At 39.1% G+C, this 20500-nt stretch overlaps 1 protein-coding gene across 14 annotated transcripts in view; it reads left to right on the top strand.

Moving 5' to 3' along the window:
• LOC309630686 (nuclear body protein SP140-like) overlaps positions 1-20500 on the top strand; it is a 77295-nt gene that overhangs the window by 26773 nt on the left and 30022 nt on the right. For 6 of the 14 annotated variants that reach the window (XM_082396176.1, XM_082396178.1, XM_082396177.1 and 3 more), the window contains 6 exons: positions 2625-2705; positions 4249-4320; positions 9168-9251; positions 11235-11315; positions 12450-12533; positions 12936-13016. In XM_082396176.1, coding sequence (XP_082252302.1) covers positions 2625-2705; positions 4249-4320; positions 9168-9251; positions 11235-11315; positions 12450-12533; positions 12936-13016 — 483 coding nt within the window. The remainder of the gene's footprint in view (positions 1-2624; positions 2706-4248; positions 4321-9167; positions 9252-11234; positions 11316-12449; positions 12534-12935; positions 13017-20500) is intronic. The other 8 variants (XM_082396170.1, XM_082396169.1, XM_082396168.1 and 5 more) reach the window with 4 other exon arrangements.

Below are 20500 nucleotides of genomic sequence, written 5' to 3'. Positions count from 1 at the left end.
GAGAAACAAGACAAAAGTTGCAGGAACAGAGAAAGAGACACTCCAGGAGACACCAGCAGAAAGAAACAGAGGCAGAGATGGATAAAATGTAAAGAATCAAATGGAAAGGGAAGAAGTAGAAAGAGAATGTGGTATAAGAAAAGGAAACCACTAAGATCAGGAACTACCACTAAGATCAGGAACAAGACAAGGTTGCCCACTTTCACCACTATTATTCAACATAATTTTGGAATTTTTAGCCACATCAATCAGAGAAGAAAAAGAGATAAAAGGAATCCAAATCAGAAAAGAAGAAGTAAAGCTTTCACTGTTTGCAGATGACATGGTACTATACATAGAGAATCCTAAAGATGCCACCAGAAAACTCCTAGAACTAATTAATGAATTTGGTAAAGTAGCAGGATACAAAACTGATGAACAGAAATCTCTTGCATTCCTATACACTAATGATGAAAAATCTGAAAGTGAAATTAAGAAAACACTCCCATTTACCACTGCAACAAAAAGAATAAAATATCTAGGAATAAACCTACCTAAGGAGACAAAAGACCCATATGCAGAAAATTATAAGACACTGATGAAAGAAATTAAAGATGATACAAATAGATGGAGAGATATACCATGTTCTTGGATTGGAAGAATCAACATTGTGAAAATGACTCTACTACCCAAAGCAATCTACAGATTCAGTGCAATCCCTATCAAACTACCACTGGCATTTTTCACAGAACTAGAACAAAAAATCTCACTATTTGTATGGAAACACAAAAGATCTCGAATAGCCAAAGCAATCTTGAGAAAGAAAAACGGGGCTGGAGGAATCAGGCTCCCTGACTTCAGACTACACTACAAAGCTACAGTAATCAAGACAGTAGGTACTGGCATAAAAACAGAAATATAGATCAATCTAACAGGATAGAAATCCCAGAGATAAACCCACACACATATGGTCACCTTCTCTTTGATAAAGGAGGCAAGAATATACAGTGGAGAAAAGACAGCCTCTTCAATAAGTGGTGCTGGGAAAACTGGACAGCTACATGTAAAAGAATGAAATTAGAACACTCCCTAACACCATACACAAAAATAAACTCTAAATGGATTACAGACCTAAATGTAAGGCCAGACACCATCAAACTCTTAGAGGAAAACATAGGCAGAACACTCTAGGACATAAATCACAGCAAGATCCTTTTTGACCCACCTCCTAGAGAAATAGAAATAAAAACAAAAATAAACAAATGGGACCTAATGAAACTTAAAACTTTTGCACAACAAAGGAAACCATAAACAAGATGAAAAGACAACCCTCAGAATGGGAGAAAATATTTGCAAATGAAACAACTGACAAAGGATTAATCTCCAAAACATACAAGCAACTCATGCAGCTCAATATTAAAAAAAACAAACAACCCAATCCAAAAATGGGCAGAAAACCTAAATAGACATTTCTCCAAAGAAGATATACAGATTGCCAACAAACACATGAAAGGATGCTCAACATCATTAATCATTAGAGAAATGCAAATCAAAACTACAATGAGATATCATCTCACAGCGGTCAGAATGGCCATCATCAAAAAATCTACAAACAATAAATGCTGGAGAGGGTGTGGAGAAAAGGGAACCCTCTTGCACTGTTGGTGGGAATGTAAATTGATACAGCCACTATGGAGAACAGTATGGAGGTTCCTTAAAAAACTAACAATAGAACTACCATATGACCCAGCAATCCCACTACTCGGCATATACCCTGAGAAAACCATCATTCAAAAAGAGTCATGTACCAAAATGTTCATTGCTCTATTTACAATAGCCAGGACATGGAAGCAACCTAAGTGTCCATCAACAGATGAGTGGATAAAGAAGATGTGGCACATATATACAATGGAATACTAGTCAGCCATAAAAAGGAACGAAACTGAGTTATTCGTAGTGAGGTGGATGGACCTAGAGACTGTCATACAGAGTGAAGTAAGCCAGAAAGAGAAAAACAAATACCGTATGCTAACACATATATTTGGAATCTAAAAAAAAAAAGAAAAAAAATTGGTCAGAAGAACCTAGGGGCAAGATGTGAATAAAGATGCAGACCTACTAGGGAATGGACTTGAGGATACGAGGAGGGGGAAGGGTAAGCTGGGACAAAGTGAGAGAGTGATATGGATATATATACACTACCAAACGTAAAATAGAAAGCTAGTGGGAAGCAGCCGCATAGCACAGGGAGATCAGCTCGGTGCTTTGTGACCACTTAGAGGGGTGGGATAGGGAGGGTGGGAGGGAGGGAGATGCAAGGTGGAAGAGATATGGGGACATATGTATATGTATAACTGATTCACTTTGTTATAAAGCAGAAACTAACACACCATTGTAAAGCAATTATACTCCAATGAACATGTTAAAAAAAAAAAAAAAAAGGAAAGGAAGATTTTTCCACAATGAATGAATTCCTCATCCCCTAGTGAAAGCTGCTGAAGCAATGTTAACCTTCAGGTCAGGTTATTTTGGGGAGTGGGACCTTCCAGTTTCTCAGGATTTCTTGGTTTTCTAGTTATTTTCTTGCTGTGATTCCTCCTTGGTCATAAATTGAGATGTCTGTGAGATTTCATTCTTTACTGTAGGGAACAACAATGTCTGGTGGGAGATCTGTGATGGAGAAGAGCTCCAGGGAACCTCGAACTTCCCACCAAGATGTGAGCTGGGTAAGGATGGGGAGGGATTGCCAGCCGAGGGTGTCAGGTGGCTGAATTCAGAGCTGGTGTTTATTGATGCTTTTTACCCTGAGCACACTCCACAGTCAAAAGGTCTAGTGTGTCTTCGAATCCCATGAGTCCATAATAACATAAGTAACATAACAAATAACATAAATGTTCCTAAGTGCATTCTAGTAGCAATATGCTGGAGAAAAGTGATGTCTCTCATAGCTATTAACAGTAAAGACTTGAATTTATACCGACCTGCCCTTTATCTTCTCTAAAGAATAAAAACTATGTATTATTCTATTTGGTTATAATGCTATTATTTTGTGCCTAACTTTGGAAAACCCCCAAAAGAAACATGGTCCTAAAGATCAATTGCTCCCAAATCTAAAGTACAATTTTTTGTCAACTATTATTTATTATGTGACTGATTTTTCAAAGAATTTTGGCAAACAAGATGTCATTCTTCTCTCCACAAAGTGATGGATGTAACAGACAAAATGTTACTTATTCCTGTTTTACAGGTAAAGAAATAGAAGCACTGAAGTGTGTAAGGGTCTTTTAGCAGTCAAAGCAGTTAAACAAGCGAGGGTACCAGCATCCTCAATGACTTACTATGGTGACTATCGTGTGGGGCTGCAGAGGGTCAGGGCATCCAAGACTTAGGTACATATATATGATGGAATATTACTCAGCCATAAAAAGGAACGAAATTGGGTCATTTGTAGAGATGCAGCTGGACCTAGAGTGTGTCATACAGAGTGAAGTAAGTCAGAAAGAGAAAAACAAATATCGTATATTAACGCATATATGTGGAATCTAGAAAAATGATACAGATGAACCTATTTGCAGGACAGGAATAGAGACGCAGACGTAGAGGATGGACATGTGGACACAGGGGAGAGGAGAGGTGGGATGAATTGGGAGATTAGGATTGACATATATACACTACCATGTGTAAAATAGATAGCTAGTATGAAGCTACAGTATTGCACAGGGAGCTCAGCTTGGTGCTCTATGATGAGCTACATGGGTGGGATGGGGTGGGGGGGAGGGAAGTCCAAGAGGGAGGGGATATATATATCAGTATACATATATACGTATATCACTATACATATAGCTGATTCACTTTGTTGTACAGCGGAAACTAACACAACAGTGTAAAGTAACTGTACCCCAATTAAAAAAAAAAACAAACAAACTGACTCATGAGTAGGAAAACTGTCAAAGAACATTGAAGGGCAAAGAAGAAGAAGAGGAAGACTAGGAGGGAAGCCCAGAGAGTAAAGGAGGTGTGTGATCCTTCATGGCACAAAAACAACCATGTGTGGGGACAGAAAAATGAGGAGAAAGGTGACTGAGAGATAACGGGAAGGAAAAAAGGCAGAGCGAGGCTCTGGTGGGTCTAAAGTGAGGTGTGTGGAGCAACAGTATCTTTTTCCCAAGGCGAAGTTCACCTGACCATTGAACACCAGAATTCAGCATGAGCACCCTGAGGTCTGTACCTCATCACCATGTCTGGATGGTCTTTTCTGTTTTTCTTTAGTTTCCTGTGAGCACAAAGCTCTTCAAAGGACAAACGAAGGCAAGTCTGAAGAGATTCCCAAAATGCAAGCAGGTAACGGGGGAGCTAATATTGATTTAAGTGACCAATTATCTCATTAATTTGCTTGCATGTCTGTATGCAAGGGACATTTCCCTTCATTCCCCCAAACACAAACACACACTTTTCCTTAGGCTCTGGTTGCTTTCTTCAGGTATATGGGAGGCAAGGGGGAAAGAGGGGCTAAGGGCCTTAATGGAGGGGCTTCTGGGTAGAGAATTTAAGGGCACAGAATAATAAAAATGTAGATTGGGGCCACCACATGGAGTTGCCTAAGTAGGTTCAATTTTATTTAAAAGTATATGGAATCTAAATACAACCAGATTGGGGTTTGGAGGAGAGAGATCATTTTAAACTTATGTCCCAGGATTGCATAGGATTAATGAAATGCTATGTATAGGAGAGACAAAGAGGAAGTGAGTTAAAAGAAAAAATAGGGATGGATTAAAGACCTAAATGTAAGGCCAGATACTATAAAACTCTTAGAGTAAAACTTAGGCAGAACACTCTTTGACATAAATCACAGCAAGAGCTTTTTTGATACACCTCCTAGAGTAATGAAAATAAAACCAAAAATAAACAAATGGGACCTAATTAAACTTAAAAGCTTTTGCACAGAAAAGGAAACCATAAAACAAAAAGTCAATCCTCAGGATGAGAGAAAATATTTGCAACCAAGTAACTGACACGGGATTAATCTCCAAAATACACAAACAGCTCATGCAGCTCAATATCAAAAAAACAAACAACCCAATCAAAAAATAGGCAGAAGATCTAAATAAACATTTCTCCAAGATCTAAAGAAGACATACAGATGACCAAAAAGCACATGAAGAGATGTTCAACATCACTAATTATTAGAGAAATGCAAATCAAAACTACAATTAGGTATCACCCCGCACCGGTTAGAATGGCCATCATCAAAAAACCTACAAACAATAAATACTGGAGAGAGTGTGGAGAAAGGGGAACCCTCCTACACTGTTGGTGGGAATGTAAATTGGTACAGCCACTATGGAGAACAGTATGGAGTTTCCTTAAAAGAACTAAAAATAGAGCTACCATGTGATCCAGCAGTCCCACTCCTGGGCATATATCTGCAGAAAACCATAATTCAAAGAGATACATGAACTACAGTGTTCATTGCAGCACTGTTTACAATAGCCAGGACATGGAAACAACCTAAATGTCCATTGATAGATGAATGGATAAAGAAGATGGTACATACATACAATGGAATATTACTCAACCATAAAAAAAGAACGAAATAATGCCATTTGCAGCAATATAGATGGACCTAGAGATTGTCATACTGAGTGAAGTAAGTCAGACAGAGAAAGACAAATATCATATGATATCACTTATATGTGGAATCCAAAAAAATGGTACAAATGAACTTATTTATAAAACAGAGTCACAGATGTAGAAAACAAACTTATGGTTACCAAGGGGGAAAGTGGGGGGAAGGATAATTTGGGACAGGAGTCCCCAACCCCTGAGATGCAGACCAGTACCGGTCCATGGCCTGTTAGGAACTGGGTCGCACAGCAGGAGATGAGCAGTGGGCGAGCCAGTGAAGCTTCATCTGCCGCCCCTCATTGCTGGCATTACCACCTGAACCATCCCCCACCCCCCACCCCCCATCCGTGGAAAAATTGTCTTCCACGAAACTGGTCCCTGGTGCCAAAAATGTTGGGAACTGCTGATTTAGGAGATTGGGATTGACATATACTCACTACTATATATTAAATAAATAACTAATAAGAACCTACTGTGTAGCACAGGGAACGCTACTCAGCACTCTGTAATGACCTATATGGGGAAAGAGTCTAAAAAAGAGTGGATATATGTATATGTATAACTGATTCACTTTGCTGTACAGCAGAAACTAACACAACATTATACCTCAACTATACTCCAATAAAAATTAATTTAAAGGGGTGAGATAAGGAGGGTGGGAGGTAGACACAAGAGGGAGGAGATATGGGGATATATGTATATGTATAGCTGATTCACTTTGTTATACAGCAGAAACTAACACACCATTGTCAAGTAATTATACTCCAAAAAAGACATTAAAAATTAATTTAAAAAATTAAAAATATAATAAAATAGATAACTAACAATGACCTACTGTGTAGCACAGGGAACTCTACTTAATACTCTGTAATGACCCAAATGGGAAAAGAATCTAAAAAAGAGTGGATATATGTATATGTATAACTGATTCACTGTGCTGTACAGCAGAAACTAATACAACATTGTAAATCAACTATACTCTAATAAAAATTTTAAAAAATAAATAGACGTGGAATCGAAGTAGAACCAGGTTAGAATGTGGTATCAGGGAGGGGAGATAATTTTCAACCTGCTTTCCTCGAGGTTGTGCCAGGAACATGGGCATAGTGGGTATAATCGCAAAATAGAAAACTCACGTGAAAGACATTTAAAACGAGCCTGCCAAGGGGAAGGAAGGATCCCTGCTCTTTTGTCAGTGGCAAAAGATGAGAACTTTGATGATTTGGAGAAGGAATATGTGAGATGGACAAAATATACAGAAAGGCTGAAATTTTAATTTTTAGATTTAAATTTTAAGTTGAAACATTACAAACAGGAAGTTAAGAACTAGAGAGAACAGATAGAAGCAGGGAAATGAGCACCATAGAAGAAAGGAGGTAAACTCAATAATCAAACAAGGTACAGAATTTAAAAGGTAGAGAATGTGACATTAGAGAAAGACCCAGAGAGGGAAAGTGCTAAGAAACAGAAAGACTGGAGGAAAGTATAACAGTTATACATAGAGAAAAAGATAAAGGAGAAGAGTAAAACGTCTGTAGAGAGGGAACACTATGTACAAGGATGGAGAAGATGGTTTGGGACATTGTTGGGACTGAAAGGAGAGTTGCTGCATGGAAGCAACTTCTAACACTAGGAGTTGAACATGTTAGCCATGAGTTTTCAGATTATGGTTCCTCCAGTTATCAAAGTGGCACCTGTAATACTCTCAGAGGCAATGGGCCTCCCCTCAGCCATTCTTGTATACTTCCATCTATAACTTAATGATCCCCAAATTCCTAACTCTGGCCCCAGCTTGCCTTGTAAGCTCATTCATCTAAGTGCCTGACTATATTTGTACAGGGATCCGAGAGACATCTCCATTTGGATGGTTTTCGGGAACTTCAATACAAGTCGCTTCCATAGTTGTATGTACCATCTTTCTTGATGCCAGATCTGCCTCCTTTCCCCGTATTCCCTATCTCAGTATGGAACACTATTGTTCCATTCTTTAGGTAGACACCTAGGGGTCACCAATGACTCTTTCCCCTCCCTCAACTCACACACCCCATCAATCATCTAGTTTAGTTAACTATACCTTTAACTTGTCTCTTACTCGTCCATTTGTTGCCACACCCGACACAGAAGCCCTAGTCAGATCTCTCTTCTCTCTGGAACTAGAGCCAGAGCAACAGACTCTATCTGGTCTCATACCTTCCCCCAGTCATCCTCCCACCATATCCATTCTCTCCAACTCAACTAGATGACCCTTTGAAAATGCAGGTTGGCTTATCTCACTTTCCTACCTTAAATCAATAACTTTTTGTTGTCAAAAGGATTAAATCCTTCCCTATTTTCCTTCCCATGGCTCCAGCCTCATGTCTGCCTCTCCTGCAACGACTTCTAAAGTTTGTTTAAAACTTTGCAGTAATTTTAATTTTGACTACTTTTTCTCATCTGAGCCTTTGCACACACTTAGCCCTGTGCTTGGAACAATTTTCTTGGTCCACTCCACTCTCCATTCTGCTCACTAATCTGGTGAAATCACATGGAAGTTATAGACCACCTCAGAGATACCTTTTCTAATTCCTAGTTCTAGAAAAAAACAGCATGAGAGACGGGGAGAAGACATAAAGCTCAGCATCAAGAAAGGAAAAGGGAGAAAAGGCAGGTGGGAACAGACATGGGAAAAGAAACAAACCAGGACAAAGAGAAGTACCAAGAGATTCCAATAGCAAGATACCGAGATGGAAATAGAAGAAGCAGAGATGTGTGGGAAGGGTGAGAATGAGAAAGAGAACAAGGTTGGGAGACAATGTGTACAGTCTCCATCAGATTATTGGATTGTGCAAGTCCCCTCTTACCTTCACGAAACCCTAAGACACAGGTATGCAAACTGTTGTAACTTCTATTTTATGGTTGGGGAAATGAAACAGAAGGGCATGGAGGTTATTTTTGCAAGGGCAAGGTAGAAAAGGAAGAGTGGGCACCAGCATCTTGGGTGTGTCACTGAGGGTGACAGTTGTGTGAAGCCAGCTGACAGTCAGCGTGGGGTCATGTGGTCAGAAAAGGAAGAGGAAACCCAAGGAGTTCTGCAGGTTCCCGGGGGAGTGAACCAGGGTCCAAGAGAAGATTTAGTTAAGGAAAAAATAATGTTGGTGGGGTGGGAAAGGAAACCACTGAGAGACAGGGAGTATAGAAATGGACCCAACCACTTGGGCTTGAAGAGATCTAGAATAAGAAAGCTGGAAAGGATAACAGGAGAAAAGAGATACAGTATCACTGAAAAACAAACAAACAAACAAACAAAAACCCAAGACCTGAAAACAAGAGATGAGGAGAGAAACACAGACAGTCAAAGAGATGCACAGCTAGGAAACAGAGCTGTGTGGAGGTGGAACTGTGGGTAGGACACTGAGAAGGAGAGAGAAGAGGTGCAGATGGCAAAGAAGCGGAAGGAGACGGTGTGTCTCTCAGGAGCAGTGCTTGGAGCAGACATATGGCTTTCCCGTCATGTTTGGCATGAGCCAACCGAGGTCTGTTTCTGATCGCCCTGCATGGTCCATCATGTCCTTGTTTCTCTGCAGTGACCTGTTATCCCAAAGCTCCCCAAATGACTCACGAAGGAAAACCCAAGGAGGTGCTCAGCCTACTACCAGTAGAGGGAGAAGGTAATTATGATTTAAACTCCTCAATAAATAGGAAAAAAAAAAATCCCCCCTTCTCTCATCTTGCCGTTCTCTTCTTCATATTCACATACATACACATGGAATTGTGTCGATTTTCTGTTTTGTTTTTTCCAAAACTGTGAGAGAGACTAAGGAGAAAGGTGAGCTGAGCTGAGTGGGGAGAGCACCCCTGCGTGGAGAACGTAGGGAGACAGGATGTGCCAAAGGTAGGCTGGGGTCCCAAAGCAGAAGTACCTGGGTGACTTTATTAAATGCATATAAAATCCAAATGTCAGCAGGTTATGGCAGTTGAGGCAAGGAGATCATTTTCAGCTTACTTCTGGAAGTACAAGGAACATGGAAGTAAGTTTTGTGAATGACTGATAAGCTTGCAATTTAGAAAGGTCATGGGGGACACTTAGAATAGAGCTGATAAGGGAAGGCTCTCCGGCACTGTGGTCCATGTGAAAATGGAAGGACTTTTGTCAGTTTGGGAGAAGGGATCTGTGAGCATGAGGAAAATATATAAAATAAGGAAATTTTACAGGCATCTAGAAAGAGAAGACCCAGAGAAAAAGAGAAAAGGAGAAAATGGAAGACAAGGTAGAAAGGGAATTACCTTAATAAGAAATGAGATACAAAGATAAAAATTAGAGAAACCATATAGAGAGGCAAATAAATACCAAAAAAAAAAAAAAAATGTGCAAGGAAGTGCAGAGAAACTATGTCGAGAAAGAGTTTTATCAGATCAATAAAGAGTGAAAACGGCTGTACAGGGAAGAGAGGAGAGAAGTTGGGATCCTGGAGCACTGAAGTATGCACATCAGACAGGAGCACCTTCGATCCCAGTAGTGAGTTTCCAAGTTAGGTTTGCCCCATGGAGAGAGCGGTGTCCATAACACAGAGTAATAATTCTCTCCCTGGCAGCCTCAGCTACTCTCAGGTAACAGAATGTGTCTCAAGCACATCCCTGCTAGGCAGACCCATCTTCCAAGGTCATCCATCTATGTATGTACCTGAAGACATTTATCCCAGGGTCTTCTCCATTTGGATGTCTTTCAGGAACTGACACTTCCAAAATTGAAACCAACATCTTCTTCCATGAAACTGGAATGTCCTTTTCTTACAGGGTTTGCTCTCTCAGTAAATGGAACTTGAATGTCCCATTTTCTCTTGCTCCCATCTTGCCCATTTTCTCCACTTTAGCACAATTTTTATTTGCAAGATGGAAATCAGATCATATTACTTTCCCACTTAAACCTGGTGTCCTTTGTTGTCCAAAGAGTAGATCAGTTATCCTTCCTGTCTTGCTGTGCCTTCCATTCATCATGCGACCCTTGCCAATTTCTTCTTCCTCATCTCTGATGATAGTATAAATATTTTCAGTGATTGCAATGTTCTGATCTTTCTTTTATATGAGGGATTTGGAAAAAGTTTCCCCTGTGGTTGGTGGTGTTGCCTTGGTCCACTCTATTTCTTACCCCATTCCCTGATCAGGTTATATTATACTATTTTAGGGTTGCCTCTCCTAACACTCACCATGAGAAAGGGAGCGAGAGGGAAAAATGGGATGGGGAAAGGTGATAAAGAGCAGTGTCAAGGCTGCAAGAGAAAAAGAGACAGGAGCAGAGGAGACAGAAACACACCAAAACAAAGAGAAACATCTAGAGATGCTGGCAGAAAGAAACAAGGGCAGAGACAGAAAAATATGCAGAGGCAATGGGGAAGAGGAAGAAGTAGAAAGAGAATTAGGTGTACGGGGAGTGTGGGAGATGGTGGGTGGTTCTCAGCCTCCGGTGGTAGTGATGGGAGGGAGTTAACCTGCAGGCCAGGGGAACCCCAAGGGCAGACCAAGATGGTCTGGGATAGAGACAGTCCCACCCATGAGATCATTGAGCTTCCCATGTCTTCAGTATGAGTTTTCTTGCCATGATTTCCCCCTGCTTGTGTACTGAGACCTCTGAGGGATTTCATTCCTTTCTGCAGAGGACAACAATGCCTGTTGGGAGGTCTGTGACAAAGAAGAGCCCCAGGAAGCCTCGAGCTCCCCACCAAGATGTGGGCCAGGTAAGGAAGGGGGGATTGCCAGCCCTGAGCTGCAGGGTTTCAGATGTCTGAATTCAGAGCTGAACAGCATGACCCTTGTTAGAATAGATGTGTTCCCTCTTCGTGTTGTAGTAGATCAGTCCTAAAGAAGGAGAGAGTGTTTTTTCCTCCACAATCTTTATGCTTATTTACACTAAAGGCTCAGTATTGTGATTTTAACCCCTGACCACCTTTTATTTTCTATAAGGAGTAAAAGATAAGTATTTATCTAGTGTTTAATAATAATAATATTATATTGTCATAACCTTGGATAGGCTTCCAAAGAAACATGGTCCTTGAGATCTACTTGTCAGAAATTAAGATCAATGATCTAAGGCCCAAATGACATTTTTTGCCACGTATTCTTCATCAGGTTATTGGAGTATATAGTGCTTTATTCTTTTCAAAGTACTTTGGCAAGTAAGATTTCCTCACAACACTTTAGGACTTAGCCAGGGAAACAGTTAATATCCTTCCTTAGAGATAAGAATATGGACGCACAGAAGAAGGATACTTGTTTTTCCCTGAGATCAAAGTAGGAGGAAGGGCAGAGATACCTGTGTCCCGAGTATCTCATTGCAGGTGGTGGCTGTGTGAGGCTTGTAGCAGGTCAATGTCCAAAGGGAGACCTGCAGGATCCCAAGGGCAATAGAACAGAGCTTGAACCAGAGAGCCTTCCACTTCTCAAATAAAGAATGTCAGTAGGGAGAAGAAGAGATCAAGAGAGACAGTGAGGGAAGGAATGGATCCTGCTGTAGAGATTGGAGAGACCTAGAAGAACGGAGCTGGAGAGAATAAGCAGAAAAGGAGAGATTAAGATAATCACTGAGGAAAAAAAGTAAAGATAGAAGACGTCAGGGGGATCAGAGCCCACAAAATCAAAGGCGCACAATTATTCTCCTAGTGCAGAAGCAGAAATGTTTAGAGGCACGTCTATAGATAGGAAACTGAGAAGCAGAGGGTAGGAGAATGAGATTAATGAGGTGGAAATAGAGGCAGAACAGGGCTTAGTTGGATCTCAGGTGTGGTCCTTGGAGCAGATGTCCCTTTTCCCAAAGGGCAGCTCACCTGTGGTCTGAGCATCCTGGCTCAGCTCATTTTCTTGTTTCTCTTTAGTGTCCTGTGATCCTGAAGCTTCCCAAATGACCAATGAAGAAGAACCAGAGGAGCTGCCTAGTCAACCACTATGTGATGGAGAAGGTAATTGTGATTTCAACTCCCAAATTGAATCTTTGTTTTTCTGTCTGCAGAGAGGAAAATCTCCATCTTTCTTCTCCCTTCCTACCCTGCTCCCCTTCACATACCCATACAGAAGAAATATATAGAGCCAACTGGAAAGGATGAAAAAGACAGAGAAAATTAGTGTATAAGAAGGGAGTGAGATGGGTAGACTGTTTTCAGCCTCTGATGATAGTGACGGGAACCATGTTAACCTCTAGGTCAGGTGAGCTCAAAGGCAGGAGGGTCTAAGGGCAAGGACATTCCCATCTTGGAGATACTTGAGCTGCTCTGGTCTTCCTGGTTGTCCCTGGGAGGGTTTTCCTACTATGGTTTCCATTGGTCATACACTGGGATTCCAAGAGATTTCATTCTATTTATCAGAAGGAAGCAGTACCTATTCAGAAATGTGTGATGAAGAAGAACCCCAGGAATCCTTGAGCTCACTACCAAAAAGGGGAGCAGGTGAGAGAGATAAGGCCTGTCTGGGCTGCAGGGTGTCAGGAGGATGGTGTTCCCTAATGGATTTTACTCTGGGAATACTCCACAATGAAAGTTCCAGTTAATTCTCAAGTATCATTCTTCACATTTACCTTGGCTCTTTGGCTCTTGTACCTTGCAAGGGACAAGAAACCTTGAGCAACTCCATAATTAGGAGATCATGTTGTTTGATTGTAGGTATCCATATATTCAGTTGTAGTAGATAGAATTCCACATAGGAGAAAGAACACAGAAGCTGCACAAAAATGTGATTAACTTTAGTGGAACTGTTAGTACATTATCTCTAGCTATTTATTATCTCCCAAGAATATTTATATTCACCTCTTCCAGCACCGAAACATAATCTTTCATTTGTGTATTATCTACAGAGAGTTGATTTATTGGTTAAGTTGGTGTAATGTACTTTAAATCATCATAAACTCTTTCTTTGCCCAAATGTTTGAACTTTTGATCTTATTATAGGAATAACTCATGACTTCGAATGTTTGAGGTTCTTTGGGGGTTGTAGTTGTTTCCTATTCCATGGACAACGCTCAAAGATGAAGTACAGTTGGGTTTAAGCTGATTTTGATGATTAGGTGGAGTCATGGTCTTTATATAAATAGTTTGTAGCATCCTTGCCCTGAATGCCCATCAATAGCTGTCAGCCTGATATTTCTTAATGCAGTTTATCCTCAATTAAAACTTATTTTAGAAGCATAATTACAAGTAAGCCATTATTTTTTTCCAAGAGTTGGCTTGGGACGATGACATATTCAAAAATTCTTCTAGTTGGCTCTACTAGAAATATTTTAGAAGAACTGAATTATAAAGTTAGAGTGGTGATCGTCCTAAGTGAAGTCGGTCTTGGAATGTTATTATTAGTAGTAACATTATGGGAAAGTCAGAGGCTTCAAACATTAAACCAGTAAATAGAAAAACTAAAGTTGTAAGGATAAAGGATAAAAATATGAAGGAGAATGTGACAATCAGTGTGACAATCTAGGCATCCAGGAAAACCTTATTCTGACGATCTTGAGTGGAAGCAGTTCTACTTCATGGAATTATCTGCATGTTCTGGGGATCTTTGGGTAGTAAAAAGACATTAAGTAATCCACTTGATATCTGTTTTTATATGGGTACCTGAAGAGATTGAAAATCTGTTTGCTTCCACAGCATTCAGAAGTTATGATCTACTCCAAATGCATAATGGCTTTCAGTTTAACAATTTGACATGTCCTAGAGAAGGCTCTATGTTCAGTTACTTGAGACAATTTTGCTTTCTGTAAGGGAATGAACTCTACAAGGGAGTCTGGAACAGTCATTGCATAACCAGCCTGGTATTTCATTCTACTTTATTTTCTTTAGTCTCATTTAATTTTATTTTTATTTTGGAGATAAAACTTATCACCAAACAATATTAAGTCAGGATTTAGTAAGGAAGTATCTAAACTATCTCTTCTGGAAGTGGATATTAGAAACTAAATCCTAGGATTCTCCTTCCTTGAGTAAGAATATTACTCTATAACACACACACACACACACACACACACACACACACACACACACATATCACATTTTCTTTATCTATTTATCTATTGATGAACACATAGGTTGTTCCCATGTCTTTGGCTATTGTTTAAATAATGCTTCAATGAACATTAGGGTGCAGATTTTGTTTCCTTTGGATTATATATCCAGGAGTGGAATTGCTGGAACATATGGTAGTTCTATTTTTAGTTTTTTGAGGAAACTCCGTGCTGTTTTCCACAGTGACTGCACCAATTTACATCCCACCAACAGTGCTCAAGGGTTCCCTTTGCTCCACATTCTCACCAACATTTGTTATTGCTTGTGTTGACAATCTCCTTTTCTTAAACATCAACTCTGCCATACAACATAACCTAAAAATGGGGGTAATGTCTTATGATATTCATAGTCCCTGGGGTTTAGGAACAAATCTTGGGAGGTCATTTCAGAATTCTACCTATGACAATGAAGCTTGAGTAAATCTCCAGAAAATAACTATCCAGATGAGCCACTGATTTTCCCAAGCAAATAATATAGGCTATCAAACAAATTAAAACACCAAAGAAAGCTGAGCATAAGTGTGTTAAAGAAAAGAATTTGACTTTAGAAAAGACTATAGTAATTGGCTTAGGCACTACAGGGAAGTGAGGTATACCTATGTTGTTTATTTCCTGCATACCTTGAATATGCATAGTATAGGCATACTGATGTTCAGATTAACTATAAAGTGATCATGTGTAGGAGAATTTTCCAGGAATTCTAAGGTTAGCCCTTCTTAGTACACTTAATATGTAGTTTCATTTGCAGAATAGAGCCCTACCTATTAAATTTATAGGAGTTTCTTAGAGAAAAGAAAGGACTGTTTGTTACATAATGGTCTGAATATAGCGGTTATTGGTTGGCACATGGAACTACTCTTGGTCATTTTTTTCAGTCCTTTTAGAGAAATATTATCAAATGAGTCATTTACTTTTGACATGCCAAAAGTTCCCCACTGAAATCTAAAGACATCTTTTGTGAAAATTTACCATTTATTAAGTGCAAGTTAGAATCATACTGAGAGTACAGAGAGGAAGTGAAAGTTCTGCCAGTGGGAGATTGTGACTTTGGCAAAGACAAGCCCATGACATAGAGTCATAAATATGAATGGTGTCCTGCAAATGGAGTATTGTGCTCATCAATCAAGCAGAAACTAAAAAGAAGACATATGATCAATTATATGATAACAGTTATGTATTAAACAAAAGGATTTTCTTTCAAAAATTAATACGATGTCAAGTATCCTCATGAAAGTTTTGGTGAGGGACCCAAGACAAAATGTGACAAAATATATTTGCACAAATTATCTACTTTCTAATGGACCCCCATCCATTAATTAGTCTTTGGGGCTAGCTTGGATTGGGGATTGATCAAGTCTATGCCTCTATCTATTTGCTTTGGATCACTATCTTCTGATAATCAAGAAGCACAGGAAAATCAGGAACAGACAAACACACATGAGACAAGACTTAAAAAAAAATAGACAAAAGAAAAGTGAGAGTAAATGAAGTAGTGGAAGAATAAGCACATTAACAGAACATTTGCTAAATGCTGTCCCGCCAAACCAAAATGTCTACTTACTTTGTATCTAATTGCATACACATCTTTAAATAATAAAATAAATTCAGAAATAAAACTTCAGTGAAACAAGTCAGAGCTCAAGTTGTTCTTGTGATGGATTCACTTGGCAGTGGATCAGGAAGACAATCTGAGTTGTGCACAAGAAGCTGGGGTTTTGGACCAACACCTGTTGGTCTAAGGGTCCCACAAGACACCCCTAAGCAAGAGTCCTCAAGATGATCTTGGTGGGAACACCATTTGTGAAGGAAGAGTGGCCACCATGCAATATGAAGCTAAAGCTGGATTTATTGCTTGCTAAGCAAGACACATGGTGGGAGGAAGCACTGTACACAGTTTTTTTAATAAAGGAAACTGCTGATTTTACTTATTTTTTAATTAATTTTTATTGGAGTATAGTTGATTTACAATGTTGTGTTTTTATTTACAGTTTTGGGAAGCATGTAGTTCAGGGACTGCAGACTTTCAGAAACAGGAGTGTTTATAAATTGGTTAGCATTTAGCCATACACATAGGCTTTCTGAAGTGCGTCTGTTGCTGACTGGCTGATTTTCGTAAGTGTAAGGCTGCCGCTGATTAGCTGACTAGATGTGGTTAGTGATGCAAGCAGTCATTGGCCAACTGGGATGAATTTAAAACTGGTTCTGGCAATTACTTTTTGCAACTTTCAAAGGACAGTCAGTTCTTCCTAGAAGGATAAGATCTTTTTATTTTATTCTTAGGACTAAAAGTAGAAAAATAAAAGTAGAGAAAGCAGAATGAGGTTCAAAAGATGGGAAAAACATGGCTCTGTCGGATCTCAGGTGTGATTATTGGAGCAGATATTCTTTTTCCCAGAAAGCAATTCATTGGTTTTTTTTTCTTTTTGGTTTTTCTTTTCTTTTCTTTTCTTTTTTTTTGTTACATCTTTATTGGAGTATAATTGCTTTACAATGTTGTGTTAGTTTCTGCTGTATAACATAATGAATCAGATATATGTATACATATATCCCCATATCCCCTCCCTCTTGCATCTCCCTCCCACCCTCCCTATCCCACCCCTCTAGGTGGTCACAAAGCACTGAGCTGATCTCCCTGTGCTATGTGGCTGCTTCCCACTACCTATCTATTTTACATTAGGTAGTGTATATCTGTCAATGCAACTCTATCACTTTGTCCCATCTTACCTGTCCCCCTCCCTGTGTCCTCAAGTCCATTCTCTGCATCTACATCTTTATTCCTGTCCTGCCCCTAGGTTCATCAGAACCATTTTTTTTTAATTCCATATATATGTGTTAGCGTACGGTATTTGTTTTTCTCTTTCTGACTTACTTCACTCTGTGTGACAGACTCTAGGTCCATCCACCTCACTATAAATAACTCAGTTTCATTCCTTTTTATGGCTGAGTAATATTCCATTGTATATATGTGCCACATCTTCTTTATCCATTCATCTGTTGATGGACACTTAGGTTGCTTACATGTCCTGGCTATTGTAAATAGAGCTGCAATGAACATTTTGGTACATGTCTCTTTTTGAATTATGGTTTTCTCAGGGTATATGCCCAGTAGTGGGATTGCTGGGTCGTATGGTAGTTCTATTTTTAGTTTTTTAAGGAACCTCCATACTGTACTCCATAGTGGCTGTATCAATTTACATTCCCACCAACAGTGCAAGAGGGTTCCCTTTTCTCCACACTCTCTCCAGCGTTTATTGTTTGTAGATTTTTTTATTATGGCCATTCTCACCAGGGTGAGGTGATACCTCATTGTGGTTTTGATTTGCATTTCTCTAATGATTAGTGATGTTGAGCATCTTTTCATGTGTTTGTTGGCGATCTGTATACCTTCTTTGGAGAAATGTCTATTTAGTTCTTCTGCCCATTTTTGGACTGGGTTGTTTGTTTTTTTTAATATTGAGCTGCATGAGCTGCTTGTATACTTTGGAGATTAATCCTTTGTTATTTGCTTCGTTTGCAAATATTTTCTCCCATTCTGAGGGCTGTCTTTCTTCTTATTTATGGTTTCCTTTTAAGTTTCATTAGGTCCCATGTGTTTATTTTTGTCTTTATTTCCATTTCTCTAGGAGGTGGGTCAAAAAGGATCTCCTTGTGATTTATGTCAAAGAGTGTTCTTCCTATGTTTTCCTCTAAGAGTTTTATAACGTCTGGCCTTACATTTAGGTCTTTAATCCATTTTGAGCCTACTTTTGTGTATGGTATTAGGAAGTGTTCTAATTTCATTCTTTTACCTGTAGCTGTCCAGTTTTCCCAGCACCACTTATTGAAGAGGCTGTCTTCTCTCCATTGTATATCAAAGATAAGGTGACCATATGTGCGTGGGTTTATCTCTGGGCTTTCTATCCTGTTCCATTGATCTGGATTTCTGTTTTTGTGCCAGTACCATACTGTCTTGATAATTGTGGCTTTGTAGTATAGTCTGAAGTCAGGGAACCTGATTCCTCCAGCTCCGTTTTTCTTTCTCAAGATTGCTTTGCCTATTCGAGGTCTTTTGTGTTTCCATACAAATTGTGAAATTTTTGGTTCTAGTTCTGTGAAAAATGCCATTGGTAGTGTGATAGGGATTGCATTGAATCTGTAGATTGCTTTGGGTAGTATTGTCATTTTCACGATATTGATTCTTCCAATCCAAGAACATGGTATATCTCTCCATCTGTTTGTATCATCTTTAATTTCTTTCATCAGTGTCTTATAGTTTTCTGCATACAGGTCTTTTGTCTCCTTAGGTAGGTTTATTCCTAGGTGTTTTATTCTTTTTGTTGCAGTGGTAAATGGGAGTGTTTCCTTAATTTCTCTTTCAGGTTTTTCATCATTAGGGTATAGGAATGCAAGAGATTTCTGTGCATTAATTTTGTATCCTGCTACTCTACCAAATTCATTGATTAGCTCTAGTAGTTTTCTGGTAGCATCTTTAGGATTCTCTATGTATAGTATCATGTCATCTGCAAACAGTGAGAGTTTTACTTCTTCTTTTCTGATTTGGATTCCTTTTATTTCTTTTTCTTCTCTGATTGCTGTGGCTAAAACTTCCAAAACTATGTTGAATACTAGTGGTGAGAGTGGGCACCCTTGTCTTGTTCCTGATCTTAGAGGAGATGGTTTCACTTTTTCACCATTGAGAACGATGTTGGCTGTGGGTTTGTCATATATGGCCTTTATTATGTTGAGGTAAGTTCCCTCTATGCCTACTTTCTGGATGGTTTTTTATCATAAATGGGTGTTGAATTTTTTCAGAAGCTTTTTCTGCATCTATCGAGATTATCATGGGGTTTTTCTCCTTCAATTTGTTAATATGGTGTATCACATTGATTGATTTGCATATATTGAAGAATCCTTGCATTCCTGGGATAAACCCCACTTGATCATGGTGTATGATCCTTTTAATGTGCTGTTGGATTCTGTTTGCTAGTATTTTGTTGAGGATTTTTGCATCTATGTTCATCAGTAATATTGGCCTCTAGTTTTCTATCCTTGTGACATCTTTGTCTGGTTTTGGTATCAGGGTGATGGTGGCCTCGTACAATGAGTTTGGGAGTGTTCCTCCCTCTGCTATGTTTTGTAAGAGTTTGAGAAGGATATGTGTTAGCTCTTCTCTAAATGTTTGATAGAATTCGCCTGTGAAGCCATCTGGTCCTGGGCTTTTGTTTGTTGGAAGATTTTTAATCGCAATTTCAATTTCAGTACTTGTGATTGGTCTGTTTATATTTTCTATTTCTTCCTGGTTCAGTCTCAGAAGGTTGTGCTTTTCTAAGAATTTGTCCATTTCTTCCAGGTTGTCCATTTTATTGACATATAGTTGCTTGTAGTAATCTCTCATGATCCTTTGTATTTCTGCAGTGTCAGTTGTTACTTCTCCTTTTTCATTTCTAATTCTGTTGATTTGTCTTCTCTCTTTTTTTCTAGATGAGTCTGGCTAATGGTTTATCAATTTTGTTTATCTTCTCAAAGAACCAGCTTTTAGTTTTATTGATCTTTGCTATTTTTTCCTTCATTTTTTTTCATTTATTTCTGATCTGATCTTTATGATTTCTTTCCTACTGCTAACTTTGGGCTTTCTTTGTTCTCCCTTCTCTCATTGCTTTAGGTGTAAGGTTAGGTTGTTTATTTGAGATTTTTCTTATTTCTTGAGGTAGGATAGTATTGCTATAAACTTCCCTCTTAGAACTGCTTTTGCTGCATCCCATAGGTTTTGGGTCATTGTGTTTTCATTATCATTTGTTTCTAGGTATTTTTTGATTTCCCCTTTGATTTCTTCAGTGATCTCTTGGTTATTTAGTAGTGTATTGTTTAGCCTCCATGTGTTTGTATTTTTTACAGTTTTTT

The sequence above is a fragment of the Balaenoptera borealis genome (assembly GCF_965194805.1).
Source record: "Balaenoptera borealis genome assembly, chromosome: 6".
NCBI classification, from domain to species: domain Eukaryota; kingdom Metazoa; phylum Chordata; class Mammalia; order Artiodactyla; family Balaenopteridae; genus Balaenoptera; species Balaenoptera borealis.
This window is presented reverse-complemented; position numbering and strand designations above follow the sequence as displayed.